At 44.4% G+C, this 21,377-nt stretch overlaps 1 protein-coding gene across 3 annotated transcripts in view; it reads right to left on the bottom strand.

Annotated features, from left to right (window-relative positions):
• paqr5b (progestin and adipoQ receptor family member Vb) overlaps positions 1-21,377 on the bottom strand; it is a 79,057-nt gene that overhangs the window by 12,923 nt on the left and 44,757 nt on the right. For all 3 annotated transcript variants that reach the window (XM_068018118.1, XM_068018116.1, XM_068018117.1), the window contains 3 exons: positions 19,552-19,679; positions 10,149-10,354; positions 5,951-6,077 (listed from right to left, as the gene is read on the bottom strand). In XM_068018118.1, the coding sequence (XP_067874219.1) occupies positions 5,951-6,077; positions 10,149-10,354; positions 19,552-19,679 (461 nt within the window). The remainder of the gene's footprint in view (positions 1-5,950; positions 6,078-10,148; positions 10,355-19,551; positions 19,680-21,377) is intronic.

Genomic DNA, 21,377 nt, shown 5'->3' on the forward strand with positions numbered 1-21,377 from the left:
CTGACAAAAAGTGATTCTTTTTCTCCTTTGTTGCATATTTTTAATGAAACCACGTTATGACATTAGTGCAGCTTAGAGACTTTGCAATGCAAATGTCTCTGATGTGAGGTAGCTTTGAATCTGACAAAGGGTATTTTGAAATATAGCTTGGTGTGATGTACCTCTCAAGTATTTTAAATTAATGACTCGATTTTAAAGATTAATTTTTAAAAATGCAAATGGTGAAATGGAAATAAAAGATGGGGAATAAATGCAGCAGTCCTGTCAGCGTCTTTAATCGTAATGAAAGGCGGGGCTGAAATGTTAAGCTATTCTTTGTCTGATCAGATGCAGATGGGGCTGCAGTGGATTTCCAGTATCTTCTGCTTTTAGTTTGATTTTAAACGCAGTGCAGAACTATTTCTGATGCACTGCCTCAGTCCTGATGGAGCAGCAGTAACAGAATCAGACAGCAGATGTCGCAATTTCCTGCTATCCCTTGAGTACGAATGGTTAGAATGTGGAACTCGCTGCCACCAATAGCATAGCTGCATTTACAGGGAATTTAGATAAACACTTGAGGAGAACAGAAAGACATGCTAATAGGGTGAGATGGAAGTAAGGTGGGAGGAGGCTTGTGTACAGCATTAACAATGGTGTGGACTAGTTGGGCTGAATGGTCTGTTTCTGTGCTGTAAATTCTATTTAATACCATAGTGTGGCATTTAAAGTGAGATAGTTTAGCACTGAATGAACATAAAGATGCTAATGATCGTCAGAAAGATGTTAGTCACAGAAAAAACACAATTACTATTTCCTCAATAATAATAGTTGGAGTTGAAGCTCTGATTGCTCTCTGTAGGGCTTAAGTTACTTTGTGGCATTAAATATCTGTTTAATTTTTCACAGTTTCCTCTGCTTCCCTCTGGGATTGTATTCCTCCAGGCACTAGCAGTTGGTGCTTCACTCAGATGTCCAGGGTGGGTGCTTCTACAATGATATTTAATGGACTATTCAACCACACAGGCCATCGCGCCCTACATCAATCTGACATCCCCACACTTTCCATCCTAGATTACTGGATAACCGGCAGAGTGGAAAACCTCTCTTCCTTCTCCAGAAAAACATTTTTCAACTAATTATAAAAACAAATGACTGTAATAATCCTGAGACTCCTGTTAGCTGTAGTGACGCAGGAGGGTAGGGACACAAAGTTGTGAATATGATCGTGGTGACGGTGCTGAATCACTTCAGGCAACACATCAACAATAAAAGCCAAGCACGTGGCTATTGGATTGCAGGAATCAGGATCAGAAACCTGTCAGCAAATTTTAAATGACTCAAGTTTTCTCCAATTTGAACACAGTTAAAAATTAAATTGGTAAATAAGAGTTTTTATGACTAATAGTTGTAGAGAAAAGACCTCAAAGAGTGTGCATCTTGAGTTCGATGCTCAAATAAGCACAGTCACACTGATGCTGGACAGAAGTAGCTGATTCATAACGTGCAGTTTAAGTTTGGGTAAGGTTTATCTTCGATAGAGTTTATCTTCGGGTAGGTTTGCTCTTTGGTCAAGTCCATGTTTGGCTCGGGTTGATGTTTGAGTGTGCTTCATGGTTGGGTGTTTGTCGGTAGCGATCATGTTTTGTTGCTGTTTATGGCTGGGTGATGTCTTTGTTTCGGTGTGATTCATATTTGGGTGCAGTTCATGGTTGGGTAGGATTCATGTTTGTGTGTGGTTTGCCTTTACGTAGGGTTCATATCTGTGTGCTCTTCATTTTTGGGTTGGGTTCATTTTTGAGTGCAGTTCATGTTTTTGTTGGGTAGGTTTCAGTTTGGGGTACGGTTCATGTTTGAATTCTCTTCTTTGACCTACACCACATCATGAACATTTCAGAGGGACAGCTCGGGAGCAAAGAATCATGAGTATTATTTAAGCTGCATTACCATCGTAGCACTGCACTAAGATGACCTCGACTTTCAATGTATTTTTGCAAAGTAAATGAGGCAGCAACAATGACAACTTGCATTTATATAGCACCTTTGACATAGAAAACTGTCCCAAGGCACTTCACAGGGGTGTTATCAAACACAATTTGACACCAAGTCACGTAAGTACCTATTAGAACAGATGACCAAAAGCTTAGTCAAAGAGAGAGGAGGAGAGAGGTAGAGAGGTCAAGAGATTTAGGGAGGGAATTCCAGAGCTTAGGAACTAGGCAGTTGAAGGCATGGCCACCAATGGTGGAGCGATTAAAATCAAGGATGCACAAAAGGTCAGAATTGGAGAAGTGCAGAGATCTCGGAGGGCTGGAGGAGTTTACAGAGATAGGGGTTCACTGGAGTGGAGAAGTTAAGAGGTGGCTTTGCCCAGAAGAAGCACAGCTAGCGAAATGATGTAAATGGCCCCCAAGTACAGCTCCTCACTATAAAAGGCCCACCGCCAAATTCTCGGGGCAATCAGGATTGAGCAACAAATGTGCCCTTGCCAGTTTTGCCCATCTAATGATAATTTAAAAAACAATTCATGATGTTTCCACTTGTGGAGGAGGCCAAAATTAGAGGACACAAAGATAGTCACTAATAAATCCAATAAGGAATCAGGGAGAAACTTCTTTACCCTGAGAGTGGTGAGAATGTGGAACTCGCTACCACATGGAGTAGTTGAGGTTAATAGCATAGATGCTTTTAAGGGGAAGCTAGATAAGCACAGGAAGGAGAAAGGAATAAATGAATATGAAGATAGAGTTTCGATAAAGTAGATAAAGCGTATGCACAAGGCCAAGACTGCGAAGTTATTTTCCTGCTGCCGCCCGTGCCGTGGAATCTTGCTGTGGCTCCCAAAAGGGGCAGGATGCACCTAAAATAACTTTACTTCACAAGAAGACTCACAAGAGAGAGAGGCACTGGCAGTATAATGGGTGGGTGTGAGCAAGTAATGAGGAATTTGGTCCCAGCCTTCTAATTACAACATCAACTACAGAATCAAGCAGTTTGTGGAAATCAGCTGAAGCCAGGGATTGAATTGCTGCTGCGTAATCAGCCGCAGCCCAGCCATCTGGTTTATTTTTTTTCCCCTTTCACAATACATTCCAAACGGAATTTTGAAATACAGAAAATTAACAGTAATAGCTGTGCTGCAGAGGTTGAGCTGAATCTGTTCAGCCTGTAGGAAGGTTAGAATAATGCAATTACTAGACAGTAATCATCTCATCTGCTGCATTTAAGGGAAAGCTGGATCAGTCCATGAGGGAGAAAGGAATAGAATTGTATGCTGATAGGGTGAGATGAAGTCGGAGGAGGTTCATGTGGAGCATAAACACCAGCATGGACCACTTAGGACGAATGGCCTCTTTCTGTGCTGAATATTCTATGCAATGTTGAAGTGAGCCACTGGACAGTATAATCAGGAAGTGTCATGAAGTTACAGTTCAAAAATAAAATCGGGGAATTTAAGTTATATCTTGGTACTCTTCGCCCATTTCACTGACCCGAAACGTTAACTCTGCTTCTCATTCCACAGATGCTGCCAGACCTGCTGAGTGGTTCCAGCATTTCTTGTTTTTATTTCAGATTTCCAGCATCCGCAGTATTTTGCTTTTATGAAATATGGAGAAGCTGGGTGAAGGCTCACAGAGCAGAACACCATCAACTTTGGAAAAAAGAAGACAAGATAAAGTAAGAAGCCCTGACTAGGTGACACCAAGTTTGGGTTTTAAAAGCCGGTAGACTGCAAGAGGAAGGGGAGTCTCAGCAAGGCATGAAGCTCCACAGTAAGGTTGCCAACTCTGGCTGGATGTATTCCTGGAGGTTTCATCATATGACCTCGTCTCTTCAACTACTCTGCCCCCACACTGTTGCCATTGGTCGCCTCACACACCCATTCTCAAGACACGCGTCTTCCAATTGGAAGGCAAATAGAATCTTCATTACCTGATTGGATGATTCTTGACTGTCAGTCAAACAGGCTTTTGTCCCCCATGTCAGACATAAAAGTATTCAAAGAAAGTGAAATAAATACCCACTTTTTTTAATGCCCCAACAATTTTTCTGTGGGTTTTTCTCCTAATAGTGGCCTCGAAATTAGTTTTTCATTCTTGGAGACTCCAGGGCAATCCTGGAGAGTTGGTAACACAAGTTAATACACTTGGCTCACAAGAGAAGGACGGATGAGATAACAAGAGGGTTGTCAGGGCCTGTGGAACTCTACCCCAACCAGAGGCAGCGTCATCAGCAAAGAAATGGAAGCGCAGAAAAAAGAGGAAGAAGGCACTGAGACTAGAGTGTCAACTACAATTTTAATCACTAATACGCCTGGTAACAACTGTCAGCTAATGCCGAGTGGTGCCCTGGATGTGAACTTTCTACCATCAGTTATATTTTTAATTCATTTAAGGAATGTGGGCATCACTGGCAAGGCCAGCATTTATTGCCTATCCCTAATTCCCTTCTTGAATGCAACTGAGTGGCTAGCTAGGCCATTTCATTGGGCAGTTAAGAGTCAACAACATTGTTGTGGGTCTGGAGTCATAGACCAGGTAAGGAAGGCAGATTTCCTTCCCTAAAGGACATTCATGAACCCAAATGAGTTTTTATGACAATCAAGTACTTAACTGGTCATCATTACTGATACTAGCTCTTTATTCCAAATTTTTAGGTAATTAATTGAATTTTAAATTTCCTACTCGTCATGATGGGACTTGAACTCATACCTCTAGATTATTGATTCAGTAACATAACCACTATGCTACCATACCCTATATTGTACACTAGGAGCAGGAAAGGAGCAGTAAGTCATTCCATAGAACATGAATTATACCATCTCAAGAATATACATGCTGGCTACTGTCATTTCCATGACAAGTCAGAAAAAAAGGACACAACTTCAATGTTAATGTGTGGCAACTACATTTTGGCATTTTATCGTAAAATTAGAATTAAGACTAAATTGAAAGCAAATTCAGGAGAAATCACTTCACACAATGAGGTGTGATAATGCAAAACACGCTGGCCCCAGATGAAGAGCCATCAACTCAAAAATCAACTATAATGTTTACAAGGGAAATGGGCATTTACTTAGGAATTGAGGATATTAGTGATTAGAAGAAATGATGGGGAATTAGGATTAGAAAGATAAAAATTCTAAAAGAAAGAGCAGTAGTCTCCATGGCCTGAGAGGTTGACTGTTAGTTCTATAGGTCCAGGAGGTAGAATTACCAGGGAGGGTCTCCCGATTTCTTCTTGTAACTTCAGTGGAAGACTGGTGTAAAGCTCAGAGAAATGGCCGACCTTCCGTTGAATTTAAGGGAAGAAATTGGGATAATCCCCATGGAATCCCTACCATGGGTAGACTAGGCTGCTGAGTCACACAGTTAGAACAAATCAGTGAAATGAATCAGCCAAAGATCCAACTACAGGGTTATTAGGGTCACTGTCACCTTGAACTTCTGCAGGCATTCTCACAATCTCCCACTGTGGACACCACTTATCCAGGAATCTGCTTCAGTTATGGCAGGAGATTGGGAGAACCCCAGCAGAAGTCCACCCTAGTGTAATTAGGGCCACAAAGTAATTAGGGTCAAAGTGTAACAAGGGTCAAAAGTGTAACTTAGGGGGCCACCATGCAATTAGGGTCACAGTGTAAATTGGGTCACAGTGTAAATGGGGCCAGTGTGTAATTAGGGTCAAAGTTAGGAGGTCAGAGTCATTAGGATCACAGTACAAATAGGGTCAGGGTCACAGTATAATTAGGGTCACAATGAGACATTTTACCAGCAGCTATCATAAAATTCTGATATGTTCTGACAATTTTGATTCAGGCAATCAATGTGAAGTTCTTAACATCTATTTCTGTTACCATTATATCAGTGAGCAGAGTGGTTAGTCTAGTGAACCAAACATTGAAATGGTTTCCTCAACTCGCACCATAACAACTGCAAACAAAGTGTGATGCTCTGATAACCAGTCTTACCTGGAATAGCATGATAGACCAGTGCAAACAACAGTGTTGAAGACGGCGATAGGTACAAACCACTTGTGGAAGGTGGTATTGATCCATTTGTCAGGCATGATGTAGGCTGCGTAGACAGTGGCGGAGCCTGAGGGGAAAAACAATGCAAAATGTAAAACTGTCATACGTCTTTCATCTGCACAATTACTTGGGGGCAAATTTCCTTGGAGCATTTCCCGCTGCTGTTACTTTGTCAGTGGTAACCTTGTTATGTACGTTTAAGCAGGTTTTCTGCCAAAATTCTGCCAAAGTTATGATAAGGCAGCAGGAGAATAGAATCGTAGAATGGCTACAGCACAGAAAGAGGCCATTCAGCCTGTTGTATCTGTGCTGGCTCTCTGCAACAGCAACTCACCTGGTCCCATTCCTCCACCTTTTCCCCATAGTACTAAAAATCTTTTCTCTTCAGATAATTATCCAATTCTCTTTTGAATGCCTCGATTGAATCTGCCTCCACTGCACTCTCAGTCAGTGCATCCCAGATCCTAACCACTCGCTGCGTAAAAAAAGTTTTTCCTCACGTCACCATTGCTTCTTTTGCCAATCACCTTATATATTTTTTTTTATTCATTCACGGGAGGTGGGCGTCGCTGGCTAGGCCAGCATTTATTGCCCATCCCTAATTGCCCTTGAGAAGGTGGTGGTGAGCTGCCTTCTTGAACTGCTGCAGTCCATGTGGGGTAGGTGCACCCACAGTGCTGTTAGGAAGGGAGTTCCAGGATTTTGACCCAGCGACAGTGAAGGAACGGCAATATAGTTCCAAGTCATGATGGTATGTGACTTGGAGGGGAACTTGCAGGTGGTGGTGTTCCAGGTATCTGCTGTTTTTGTCCTTCTAGGTGGTAGAGGTTGAAGGTTTGGAAGGTGCTGTCTAAGGAGCCTTGGTGCATTGCTGCAGTGCATCTTGTAGATGGTACACACTGCTGCCACTGTGCGTCGGTGGTGGAGGGAGTGAATGTCTGTAGATGGGGTGCCAATCAAGCGGGCTGCTTTGTCCTGGATGGTGTCGAGCTTCTTGAGTGTTGTTGGAGCTGCACCCATCCAGGCAAGTGGAGAGTATTCCATCACACTCCTGACTTGTGCCTTGTAGATGCTGGACAGGTTTTGGGGAGTCAAGAGGTGAGTTACTCGCCTCAGGATTCCTAGCCTCTGACCTGCTTTGTAGCCACGGTATTTATATGGCTACTCCAGTTCAGTTTCTGGTCAATGGTAGCCCCTAGGATGTTGATAGTGGGGGATTCAGCGATGGTAATGCCGTTGAATGTCAAGGGGAGATGGTTAGATTCTCTCTTGTTGGAGATGGTCATTGCCTGGCACTTGTGTGACGCGAATGTTACTTGCCACTTATCAGCCCAAGCCTGGATATTGTCCAGGTCTTGCTGCATTTCTACACTGCTTCAGTATCTGAGGAGTCACTTCTGACCTTATGATTGAAGGAAGGTCATTGATGAAGCAGCTGAAGATGGTTGGGCCTAGGACACTACCCTGAGGAACTCCTGCAGTGATGTCCTGGAGCTCAGATGATTGACCTCCAACAACAACAACCATCTTCCTTTGTGCTAGGTATGACTCCAACCAACGGAGGGTTTCCCCCTGATTCCCATTGACCTCAGTTTTGCTAGGGCTCCTTGATGCCATACTCGGTCAAATGCTGCCTTGATGTCAAGGGCAGTCACTCTCACCTCACCTCTTGAGTTCAAATCTCCATGTTTGAAGCAAGGCTGTAATGAGGTCAGGAGCTGAGTGGCCCTGGCAGAACCCAAACTGAGCATCGCTGAGCAGGTTGTTGCTAAGCAAGTGCCGCTTGATGGCACTGTTGATGACACCTTCCATCACTTTACTGATGATTGTGAGTAGGCTGATGGGGCGGTAATTGGCCGGGTTGGACTTGTCCTGCTTTTTGTGTACAGGACATACCTGGGTAATTTTCCACATTGCAGGGTAGATGCCAGTGTTGTAGCTGTACTGGAACAGCTTGGCTAGGGGCGCGGCAAGTTCTGGAGCACAGGTCTTCAGTACTATTGCCGGAATATTGTCAGGGCCCATAGCTTTCGCAGTATCCAGTGCCTACAGTCGTTTCTTGATATCACGCGGAGTGAATCAAATTGGCTGAAGTCTGGCATCTGTGATGTTGGGGACTTCAGGAGGAGGCTGAGATGGATCATCAACTCGGCACTTCTGGCTGAAGATTGTTGCAACTGCTTCAGCCTTATCTTTCGCACTGATGTACTGGGCTCCCCCATCATTGAGGATGGGGATATTTGTGGAGCCACCTCCTCCAGTTAGTTGTTTAATTGTCCACCACCATTCACGGCTGGATGTGGCAGGACTGCAGAGCTTAGATTTGATCCGTTGGTTATGGGATCGCTTAGCTCTGTCTATTGCATGCTGCTTACGCAGTTTGGCATGCAAGTAGTCCTGGGGTGTAGCTTCACCAGGTTGACACCTCATTTTGCGGTATGTCTGGTGCTGCTCCTGGCATGCCCTCCTGCACTCTTCATTGAACCAGGGTTGGTCTCCTGGCTTGATGGTAATGGTAGAGTGGGGGATATGCCAGGCCATGAGTTTACAGATTGTGGTTGAGTACAATTCTGCTGCTGCTGATGGCCCACAGCGCCTCATGGATGCCCAGTTTTGCATTGCTAGATCTGTTTGAAATCTATCCCATTTAGCATGGTGATAGTGCCACACAACACGATGGATGGTATCTTCAATGTGAAGGCGAGACGACGTCTCCACAAGGACTGTGCGGTGGTCACTCCTACCAATACTGTCATGGACAGAAGCATCTGTGGCAGGCACATTGGTGAGGACGAGGTAAAGTATGTTTTTCCCTCGTGTTGGTTCCCTCACCACCTGCCGCAGACCCAGTCTAGCAGATCTGTCCTTTAGGACTCGTCCACCTCGATCAGTAGTGGTGCTACCGAGCCACTCTTGGTGATGGACATTGAAGTCCCCCACCCAGAGTACATTTTGTGCCTTTGCCACCCTCAGTGCTTCCTCCAAGTGGTGTTCAACATGGAGGAGTACTGACTCATCAGCTGAGGGAGGACAGTAGGTGGTAATCAGTAGGAGGTTACCTTGCCCCTGTTTGACCTGATGCCATGAGACTTCATGGGGTCCGGAGTCGATGTTGAGGACTCCCAGGGCAACTCCCTCCCTACTGTATACCACTGTGCCACCACCTCCGGTGGGTCTGTCCTGCTGGTGGGACAGGACATACCCGGGGATGGTGATGGCAGTGTCTGGGACATTGTCTGTAAGGTATGATTCCGTGAGTGTGACTATGTCAGGCTGTTGCTTGACTAGTCTGTGGGACAGCTCTCCCAACTTTGGCACAAGCCCCCAGATGTTAGTAAGGAGGACTTTGCAGGGTCGACAGGGCTGGGTTTGCCGTTGTCGTTTCCGGTGCCTAGGTCGATGCCGGGTGTTCCGTCCGGTTTCATTCCTTTTTATCGACTTTGTAGCGGTTAGGTACTAGCTTTTAATTCCAGATTTATTAATTAAATTAAAATTCCACCTTCTGCTGTGGTGGGATTTGGACCCATGTCCCCAGAGAAATACCCTGGGTCTCTGGGTTACTAGTCCAGTGATAATACCACTACGCCACCGCGTGCCCTATATCATTGTCTTCTGGTTCTGGATCCTTCTGCCAATGGGAACAGTTTCTCGCTATCTACTCTGTCCAGACCCCTCATGATTTTGAACACCTCGATCAAATCTCCTTTTAATTTTCTCTTCTCAAAGAGAACAGCCCCAGCTTCTCCAACCTATCCATGTAACTGAAGTTCCTTATCCCTGGAACCATTCTCGTGAATCTTTTCTGCACCCTTTCGAATGCCTTAACATCCTTCCTAAAGTGTGGTGCCCAGAACTGGACACAATACTCCAGTTGAGGCCAAACCAGTGTTCTATACAGATTTATCATAACTTCCTTGTTCTTGTACTCTATGCCCCTATTTATAAAGCCCAGGATCCCATAAGTTTCATTAAGCACTGTCACAACCTGCCCTGCAACCTTCGATGAGTTGTGCACATATACCCCCCAGGTCCCTCTGCTCCTGCATCTCCTTTAGAATTTAGAAGCTCCAAGGATATTCACCCCTAATATTGACATGTCAGTTATACATTCAGCTGGAATCAATGTCGCCATTTTTACCTAGACTGTACAGGCTGAGAGCACCATAGTCGAAAAAGAAGCAGATGTGTCTGGCTCGGGTGGACATTGAGCTAAATGTATGGGCACAACTTGAGGTAAATGGGTAGATGCAACTCGACAGCATGTAAACAAGGAGAGGCCACGTGTAAGCTTCATTCCAAAAGTCGAGCGTGTAGGAGAGGGCCAGAAGGTTCCAGAGGAAGTACCTGCAGGGCAGAAGAAGATAATGGTTGAATTCAGTCAGAAAGGCAGATATTCCCTCAATTCAGCTTTGAGCTCACTCATACCACTTCCTACATTGAACAGTGACTACACTTCTAAAGTGCTTCATTGGCTATAAAGTGCTTTGGGACATCCTAAAAGTGCTATATAAGTGCAAGTCTTCCTTTTGTCTTTTTATTCGTTCGTGGGATGTGAGCATCGCTGGCTAGGCCAGCACTTATTGCCCATCCCTAATTGCCCTTGAACTGAGTGGCTTGCTGGACCATTTCAGAGGACATTTAAGAGTCAACTACATTGCTGTACATCTGGAATTACGTGTAGGCCAGACCAGGTAAATACAGCAGATTTCCTTCCCTAAAGGGCATTAGTGAACCAGATGGGTTTTTACAACAATCGACAATGGTTTCATGGTCACCATTAGACTAGCTTTTTTTTTTAAATTATAGATTTATTAATTAAATTCAAACTTCACTATCTGCCATGGTAGGATTCAAACCCTTGTCCTCGGAGCACTAGCCATGAAAGAATTTTTGAATTGCCACTTTGCATTTGACTCATGTGGAGCAAGGTTTGGGGAGTCCGTGGTGCATTTGGAGTGCTGAAATTCCTGTTAGGTGCTCTCAGAGGGCAAAGGAGCACTGAATAACGCCTCAGTATAATTACTGGATTATCAGTATTTTCATTCTACTTAAGTGTCGGAGCATTTATTGACAGGTACCCTTTATAGAAATGCTTACGCTTTTTAGAACCCAATGGTAGCATTCCTGCTGATATCCCAGCTTGGTTTAGCCACTCCATAAACTACTGAGTTACTTAAAGAAACCCATCATGTAGATTTCTTAAGAAATAGACAAGTGCAAACAGACTCTTTTCTCTGTTATTTGTGCCATGTGCCATCAATCAATGCACACTGTGGCATGAGGCATGTTTTGCCAGCTCCTTATTGGAATCCTAAGACAATGTTGAGTGAGTGAGCAGTGAGTTCTCTGGTGGGGAAACAGTGGAACGCCCTGGGAAACGCCCTAAACAGCTGAAAGTGGCCATTCCCACTGTTTCTCTGGGGCTTTATGAATCTTCATTGCTATACGCTGTCTCGATTTGTTTGCCATTAGGGGAATGTGGAGCAAATAAATGATAAAGGACAAAAAGCAGCGAGAGGGAGAGAGAGAAGGAGAGGGAGAGAACACAAGAACACAAGAAATAGGAGCCGGAGTAGACCAAATGGCCCATTCAGCCTGCTCCACCATTCAAAACGATCATGGCTGATCTTTGGATTCAACTCTACGTTCCCACCTGCTCGCCATATCCCTGGATTCCCTGAGGGACCAAAAATCTGTCTATCCCAGCCTTAAATGTATTCCACGATGGAGCATCCACAACCCTCTGGGGTAGAGAATTCCAAAGATTCACAACCCTTTGAGTGAAGTAATTTCTCCTCATCTCAGTCCTAAATGAGAGAGGGATCAGGACCTGTGGAAGTTCTGCTCCTCCCCACTCCATGCCCCGTGCTATTTGTGCATTACACTCAGAGTAGAGCATAAATGTCAGCAAGGACTAGTTGGGGCAAATGGCCTATTTCTGTGCTGTAGATTCTATGTAATTCTATGGAAATGGAAATTCTACCAGATGAAATGCAAAGTTCAGTTTTCAGCATAGGTGTTTAAGACACTCCAAAGGGGTCAGAATGGCATTCAGTCAAACCAATGGGTTCTAGTGATCTCTTGTCAAACCTACAACGATGGATGGGTATCGCGGCTTTGTCATCATCAAGCCAACCTTCCAGGTGCACCAATGTCTGACACATAGGGCTGGATTTTATAAGCATGCCGCCGTTTTTGGCAGCAAGCTTCAAAAGCAGGCAGACCACAAATCGCGGTGCTGCCGCGATATTGAACGCAGTGGCTTATTTAAATGGCCTGGGCGGACTGCCCCTCAAAGATGTGAGGGGGGATGGGGGGGGCAGGTGGTCCGTCCCCGGCAATGGCGTCGGGCGTCACTGCGCAGGTGCCGAAGCCATTTTTAAAGGGCTTCAAGCCCTTCCATGTAATTAAAATTTTTAAAGAGCGAGCGATGTGAAATTTATTCAAAAAAATTAAATAAATGTTTCTAGCCCCACTCCCACCCCTAATAACCATATAATTCATTCCTTGTCCTCTCGCCCCGAAATACTTACCTTGTGTACCTGATCTTCCCCTCCCCCCAAAGTTCATAAACTTTTAACTTCACCCCTTCCCACCATTCCCTAAACCAATCAGATTAGTTTGATCCTGCTCCCCCTCTCCTACACTTCCCCCTCCCCACCAGTGTCCCGCATTGGATCTCCGGACAGGTATCCAAAGGCGCGGGAGTGCCGGCCACCGGCAGCAATATTGCTGTGGGACGCACGGCGGGAGTGGCTGCCACAAGTGCCTTTTCACCACCAGCAATATCGGGCCGGGCTTTCCCGGCTTTGAGGTCCTTGGCGAGCCTCTCCTGGAGGCATTTTCTGCACCCCGCCCTCGCCACAACCCCCAACGTCTGGGAGGCTGTAAAATCCAGCCCATAATGTTTCCAAAGACATCAGATTCAACAAAGTAAATGGTTTGTGGCAGTATCAGGAACTAAAAGAGCATTTGCAGTGTTTGACTGTGGTACTCACTGTGTGCATACTGGTGCCAATTTGAGCCAGAGGGAGCAGGAGCATCACTCCATCAGCAGCAACTGAAGTCTCTACAGCTCGGCAGTTTCAACGCAGCAGCATCACAGCAACAATTTTTTTATTCGTTTTTTTATGTGGGATGTGGGCGTCGCTGGCTCAGCCAGCTTTTATTGTCCATCCCCAACTGCCTTTGAACTGAGTGGCTTGCTAGGCCATTTCAGAGGACATTTTAAGAGTCAACCACATTGCTGTGGGTCTGGAGTCACATGTAGGCCAGACCAGGTAAGGATGGCAGATTTCCTTCCCTAAAGGACACCTCGCATTTATATTCTGCCTTTAGCATAGTAAACCATCTTAAGGAGCTTTGCAGGAGCATGATCAGACCAAACATGGGTATCGAACCAAAGAAGAATACATTAGGACACAACTCGGTTAAAGAGGTAGGATTTAAGGAGCATTGCAAAGGAGAGAGAGCTCGAGAGGTGCAGAGGTTGAGGGAGGGAATTCCAGAGCTTAGGACCCAGACAGCTGAAGGCACAGCCACCAATGGTGGGGTGAAGTTAGCTGGGGATGCAAAAGTGGCCAGAATCACAGAACCAAAGGGGCATATTTCCCCAACAGCCCATATGCTGCTAACTAGACTTAGTTTCAAGTAAAGCTGTTACTTCTGCTAACAAGAGCTTTGGCATTTAAATGTGTGTGAGCAGAATCCATTTCAGCTGTGCCAAGACACCTACTGCCTTGGGTTTGTCTTTGAGGAAATTCATGGTATTTAAACATGGGTACACTGGTACATGCCCAGGCAATGAACCTGGCTGGTATGCTATAATATTCATGCAAAGCCACTTTATTCAAGTTAAGACAATTAAAATTTTTAGCACTATACTGCTGCTTTCCTATGTTATTTATCCACCTTAATTCAAATAAAAGAATTTGCATTTATAAAAAAGCACCTTCCATAATCTTAGGGCATCCCAAACTGCTTCAGAGCCAATTAAAAACTTTTGAACTGCAGCCACTGTTGTAATGTTAGGAAACACGGCAGCCAAGTCGCACAGCAAGGTCCCATGAACAGCGAGATAAATGACCAGATCATCTACTTTCACTTGTGGGTTGAGGGAAATATATTGGTCAGGACACCAGGGAAGAACTCCCCTGCTCTTCTTTGAATCACGTTGTGGGATTTGTATTGTCCACCTAAGAGGGCTCATGGTGTTTAACAGCTCATCTAAAAAAGAGGGCAGCACTCCACTGGAGACTCAGCTTAGATTTTGTAATCACCGCTCCACAGCAGGACTTGAACCCACAATCTTCTGGTTTCACGCGTGAGAGTAGAACCACTGAGCCATGGCTGACATCTATAATTGCTGGATAACTCATGTTTATTCTGGTGTAATTCATTCAAAATATGTCTGTTATGTGTTTTAACACAGCAAATTGTTGCAGGCAGAAATATTCACTATATTATGAGGCACTGGAGAACGTGCAAAATAAAAATACAAGGATGTTGCCAGGACTGAGAGATTATAACTATCTGGGAAGATTGAATAGGCTGGGTTGCTTTTTTCTAAAACAAAGAGAAGACTGATAGAGATCTTTAAAATTAATATGGGGGTTGATAGGTAGACTTAGAGGAGATGTTTCCACTTGTGGAAGTATCCAAACTTAGGAATAATAAATATGATGGTCACTCACAAATTTTTATTTATTTATTTAATTTAGAGATACAGCACTGAAACAGGCCCTTCGGCCCACCGAGTCTGTGCCGACCAACAACCACCCATTTATACTAATCCTACATTAATCCCATATTGCCTACTATATCCCCACCATTCTCCTACCACCTACCTACACGAGGGGCAATTTACAATGGCCAATTTACCTATCAATCTGCAAGTCTTTGGCAGTGGGAGGAAACCGGAGCACCCAGCGGAAACCCACGTGGTCACAGGGAGGACTTGCAAACTCCGCACAGGCAGTACCCAGAACTGGGCCCGGGTCGCTGGAGCTGCGAGGCTGCAGTGCTAACCACTGCGCCACTGTGACGCCCAAATTAAATAAGGAATTCAAAAGAAATGTCTTTAACCAGAGAGTGGTTAGAATAGAAGAGAGAAATTGAGGCAAATAGCATAGATGCATTTAAGCAGCTGCTAGATAATTGCTTGAAGGAAAGAATAGAATAATATCCTGACAGGGTTAAGGTTAGAAAAAGTAAAGAAGGTTGTGTGGAGCATAAACAACGGCATAGGTCAGTTGGGACGAATAAATTCTATGTATACAGACCAATCTCAGTTTATAAAACTCATTCTGTAAAGGTGGGCGACTCCTTTAGATGTGTTCACTGTTTCTAACAAATCCTTTGTATATACTGCTTGTATGAATTTTTCCTAAATTATTTACAGTAACGAACATTCCACACTGCCTGTTGCCAGAGAGCTTGCTAACAGGCTTCGACTAGAACTAGCAGTGCACCCTTTAACTGGTTTGAAACAACTCGCAGGAAATCTCGCGGATTGCAGCTTTGCTAGGAACTGACACTCTGAAAAGTACAGACTTTCCTTCATAACGGGGAACTACAGTTGCGAAAAGGGTATTAGAATTAGAATTAGAACATTACAGCGCAGTACAGGCCCTTCGGCCCTCGATGTTGCGCCGACCTGTGAAACCATCTGACCTACACTATTCCATTTTCATCCATATGTCTATCCAATGACCACTTAAATGCCCTTAAAGTTGGCGAATCTACTACTGCTGCAGGCAGGGCGTTCCACGCCCCTACTACTCTCTGAGTAAAGAAACTCCCTCTCACATCTGTCCTATATCTATCACCCCTCAACTTGAAGCTATGTCCCCTCGTGTTTGCCATCACCATCCGAGGAAAAAGACGCTCACTATCCACCCTATCTAACCCTCTGATTATCTTATATGTCTCTATTAAGTCACCTCTCCTCCTCCTTCTCTCCAACGAAAACAACCTCAAGTCCCTCAGCCTTTCCTCGTAAGACCTTCCCTCCATACCAGGCAACATCCTAGTAAATCTCCTCTGCACCCTTTCCAAAGCTTCCACATCCTTCCTATAATGCGGTGACCAGAACTGCACGCAATACTCCAGGTGCGGTCTCACCTGATTCTGCAAAGGGGGATCTCGCTTCCTGAAAACATTTTTTGGGGAAAGAAACAATCTCCCTGATCCCTGAAACCATAGCTTCCTCGCTCTTGCAAATTCCCCATGTAATCGTCTATGAGTTGCCTTATATGTAATGAAAGTGATTACAGCAGCCTTTAGCGCTGAATTCTTTCGTGTTTTCATTTTGTTTTTGTAGATTAACACAGCACAAACACTTCGCACCGTCTTCCCACAATTTAGCTGTGGTCAGAGCCCAGACTGAGATGTCCTGCGATTGATGTAAACAGGCTGGTGTAGGCCACTTACTAATTGATTATGAGCAACAATAAACCTTAGCTATAATGCATGTGATTGCCGTGGGGATAATTAACAAGACATTTATTACCTCCATTTACCTGTATTGCAGCAGCCAGCGGGCAATCAGGAAACTCTCAGACTCCCTTTTATATTGCACCAAGGTGTTTTCTTGATTATATCGTGAAAATGATTCAAAGCAAATTGCTGTCGGAGGAAGTGCTGTGAAGTGATACCCCAGGGGCAACTGGCCATAAGAAAGGCTTGATTTACTTCTCTATCTTAGCTGGTTTAATAAAGTGCAGATGGAGGCAACTGTACAATGAATGCCTTCCTCACCCAAGTGACCACTCCGCACGAGTGATCCCAGACAACAACTATCAGAGGGCTATTCCACCACTTGCAGCATCACAGCGAAGCTCACCACAAGAAAGAACTTGCATTTATGTAGCACCTATCACAACCTCAGGACGTCTAAAAGTGCTTTACAGCCAATTAAGTTACTTTTTGAAGTGTAGTCACTGTTGTAATGTTGGAACCACGGCGGCCAATCTGCACACAGCAAGATCCCAGCGAGGACACCAGGAAGAACACCCCTGCCCTTCTTCAAAATAGTAGCATGTCCGTGCAATTGCCCTTTCCAGCAAGTGTTTCTGGATAGTGATCAGGCCTCAGGAACCCCAGGGCATATTTTCACTTCCCTAATCAAGGAGTGTAACCCCATTCTGCCTCCACCTGGATGGAGACCAAACAACTGTGCTGTAAATTCTGTGTAGTTCAGTACTTCATGTGAGCAAGAGCAGGAGATTTACTCCTTATTGGATTTTTAACAACCTTGACCTCTCTCTTGCTTTCATGAATGAAAACATAGCTTCCTCTCCTCAATTAACACTAATCAAACTGGAATGTCGGAATCCAGCCTCAACTCAAACCCCTGCAAATAGAAAAAAAAATTAGAACACAAGATAGCTGCTGACCCAGGTCAGACATGGCACTAAGCAGCTTTTCTAACTGGTGCTGTTAATCTGTTAAAGTTAAGTAACTTGTCATCTGCTTTAAAATAACACAGAGAGGAGTTTATTCCAAATGTGTTAAGTGTTCATATTGAGTCAAAACAGCCACCAGTTGGCAATATTACTTAGAAAGCTAGAAGGATGGCTGGTTTGGGAAATAAAAGGCCATTCAAAAACAGAAAATTCTGTAAATGCTCAGCAGGTTGGGCACCATGCGTGGAGAGAAAAGCAGAGTTAACCTCTCAGGTTTGTGTGACCTTCACATTGGTTCACGGTCACTTTGGGGTCTGCTGTGCTTCATTGGGTAGCACTTCTGTCTCTGAATCTGAAAGTTGTGGGTTTAAGTCCCACTCCAGAGACTTGAGCTCATAATCCTGGCTGATACCCGCCCCAGTGCAGTACTGAGGGAGTGCTGCACTGTGAGAGGTGTTGTCCTTCAAATGAGGCATTAAACCAAGGCACCGTCTGCCTTCTCAGTTGGACGTAAGAGATCCCATCGCACTATCTCGAAGAAGAGCAGGGGAGTTCTCCCCACTGGCCTGACCAATATTTATCCCTCTATCGAGGTCACTCAAACAGATTGTCTGGTCATCGTCACATTGCAGTTTGTGGGAAATATGGCTGCTGTGTTTCCTACATTACAACAGTGACAACACATCAAAAGAATTTCATTGGCTATAAAGTATTTGGGATGTCCTGAGGTTGTGAAAGGTGCTATATAAATGCAAGTCTTTCTTGAACATGTTGTGAAAGAAGAAATTATGTTGTCACTACACCATCTTTCCCACAACATTGCTGGGACATTGTAAATGAAACTCTGTCACGCTATAAATAACCCGATGCTGGATGCTAAATTGCAACACAGAGTGCTCCAGTTTGAAACACTGCCATCTACTTACCACACCCCCTTAAAATTGACAAAAGATGCAAAGTAAAACTGAGATAAAAGGAATGGCATTGCAGCAGCATCTCAAATGAAAATGATTCACTGTTCTGACGCAAGATCATTGACCGGAAACATTTCTCTCTCCACAGATGCTGCCAAACGTTCTGAGCATTTCCAGCATTTTCTGTTTTTATTTCAGATTTCCAACATCCGCAGTATTTTGTTTTTGAGAACAATTCACTGACAGTTGCCGTTTAACAATTACCCTTTGATTGGGTAACGGCCTTATAATCTCTCTTTACTCATACATAATCTCTCATACATTACTCTCAATATAAACTGTGGTAACATCTGACCAGACTAAACCCTTGTGTTCACTCCTGGGTATCATTCAATTTCTAAAATTATAAAATAAATAGAATGATCAATCTACAAGCATTCATCCTGTACCACATTACACCATCCTTCAGAGCAGGATGTCCTTGAGGGTTGGAGATATCTGGGAGGCATGGAGATAGTGGATGACATCTGGGAGACAGGGAGATGGTGGGAGATATCTGGGAGACATGGGGATGGCAGGTGATATCTGGGAGACATGGAGTGCTCCTGCCTATGTTCAAGCCACTAAGAGAAATGCTTAACTAGCCATGGAGGGGGTTATAAGCCTTTCCTGTCGGTTGGGGAATTGTGCCAGCTAGCAACTGTCTGATGACATGGGCCAAGTCCAAAGACATCGAAGTTTGACTGTGACTGGAACTCTTTGAAAAGAGGTCCTAAGCTTTTGTGGAATTTCACTGTGACTTATTGTCAGATGGAGCTTCTAATTGTATTTTTATCAGTATCGATTTGGGACAGTGGTAAAACTCTTGGCTATGACTTAGAAAGCTGTGAATTCAAGTGTGCACAGTAATCTTGGATGCCTCTTCAGTATAATACTGGGGGGTCGCTGTATTGACGTCATTCAGAAGAAGTCAAGGGATTATCTATTCAAAAAAAACCAGGGAGTTCTCCTGGTTCCCAATGCTAACATTCATCCTTTAACCAACATCAGTAAACCCGATTAACTGGACACAACTCAATGCCATTGTGGGACCTTGCTGTGCATAAACTGGTTGCTGCGTTTGCCTACAACACAACAGTGATCGCACCAAGGATGTGAAAGATGCTATATAAATACAAGCTCATTCTTCGTTACTGCAGTTTCATGTCCGGTGACCACTTACCAGGTGGGCAGGAAATGGGTCCAGATGTTCACCGTCTCATTTGTCAATTGAAAAAGGCTGAATAAGCAATCGGTAGCTGTGCTTCTTGGGTGACGATATCCAAAAATGATGCTGTGTTCATGGAATACCTGTTGCACGTAAATAGAAAACATGATTAAGTGGCGTAATCTTTAACTGAAAATGTTGTGGCAGAATTACTGTAGCTGGTTTTGGGCAGAATGTGGAGAGATGCTCCTGGATTCATTGCCACAGCTAGTGAACGTGATGAGATGGTGAATTTCATGACATAGTCCAACCTTCTAAAAGCATATTGGCGCGATATTGGTCAAGTTGTTAGTCATCTTAAGATTCTGCCAAGAGCAGCACCACACAATACGCTGCCACATAGAAAGACATATATTTATATATGAACAAACAAAATTGACGGGCAGGAAAGGACCAGCTGATCTATCAAGACTGCCCCACACACCATAATGGCTGGAGCATTATGACTAGACACTTCCAACCAACCATATCCCCCCACCCTCACAGGTCTGCAAATGTTTCCTTTTCAAGTATATATCCAATCTCCTTTTGAAAGTTATTATTGAATCTGCTTCCACTGCCCTTTCAGGTAATGCATTCTAGATCATAACAACTCGCTGTGAAAAATGAATTTTTCTCATTTGTCATCTGGTATTTTTGCCAATTACCTTAAATCTATGTCCTCTGGTTACCAGCCTTTCCACCAGTGGAAATAGTTTCTCTTATTTACTCTATCAAAACTCCTTCATAATTTTGAACACCTTTATGAAATATCCCTTTAACCTTCTCTGCTCCAAGAAGAACAGGCCCAGCTTCTCCAGTCTATCCACGTAGCTGAAGTCCTTCATCTCTGGTACCATTCTTGTAAATCTCCTCAAATGAGAGAACCTGAAGATACTTCTCAAGTTCGTATGTTTGAGTGCCTGGCACCAACAGTTGTTAAAATGCACAACATCCAATGTGAAAAAGGAAAACCGTGAAGCAAAAGGACTGTGATGAAATACTCTCCGTTTGTCTGGATGAGTGTGGCTCCAACAACAGTCAAGAAGCTCAACGCCATCCAGGCCAAAGCAGCCCGCTTGATTGGCATCCCATCCACCACTTTAAACATTCACTCCCTCCACAACCGGTGCACCGTGGAAGCAGTGTGTACCATCTATAAGATGCACTGCAGCAACTCGCCAAGGCTCCTTCGACAGCACCTTCTAAACCCACAACTTTTACCACCTAGAAGGAAAAGGGCAGCAGATGCATGGGAACACCATTACCTGCAAGTTCCCCTCCAAGCCACCCACCATCCTGACTTGGGACTGTTCCTTCACTGTTGCTGGGTCAAAACCCTGGAACTCCCTTCCTAATAGCACTGTGGGTGTACCTACACCAGACGGACTTCAGCGGTTCAAGAAGGTGGCTCACCACCACCCTCTCAAAGGCAATTAGAGATGGTCAACAATTGCTGGCCTTGCCGGTGAAGCTCACATCCCATGAATAAATGAAAACAAAGGGTTTACGTGCATGCAAACCCTCGTCCATGCCAATCTTAGCCAAGGCAATAGGGACACTGCAAGTGTCCTCCACACTGCTGGGCTACGGAGCAGATAGGTTGGACTGGGTTCTTGATTCAGATTGCTATCTGGTGATTCCACGCATGCAGGAATGTTGGCCACAGATTGGGTTGGGCTTGGCTTCAGTGTTCTCTGTGGTCCAGTAGTCTTCTGACACTGGCTAGAACCACACCTGAACGATGGCTTTTAGTGGACTGTTGATGGCCATGGTTTGATAGCCCAGCAGGAGACAGGAAG

This window comes from Heterodontus francisci, chromosome 38, assembly GCF_036365525.1.
Source record: "Heterodontus francisci isolate sHetFra1 chromosome 38, sHetFra1.hap1, whole genome shotgun sequence".
Taxonomy (NCBI): Eukaryota; Metazoa; Chordata; class Chondrichthyes; order Heterodontiformes; family Heterodontidae; genus Heterodontus; species Heterodontus francisci.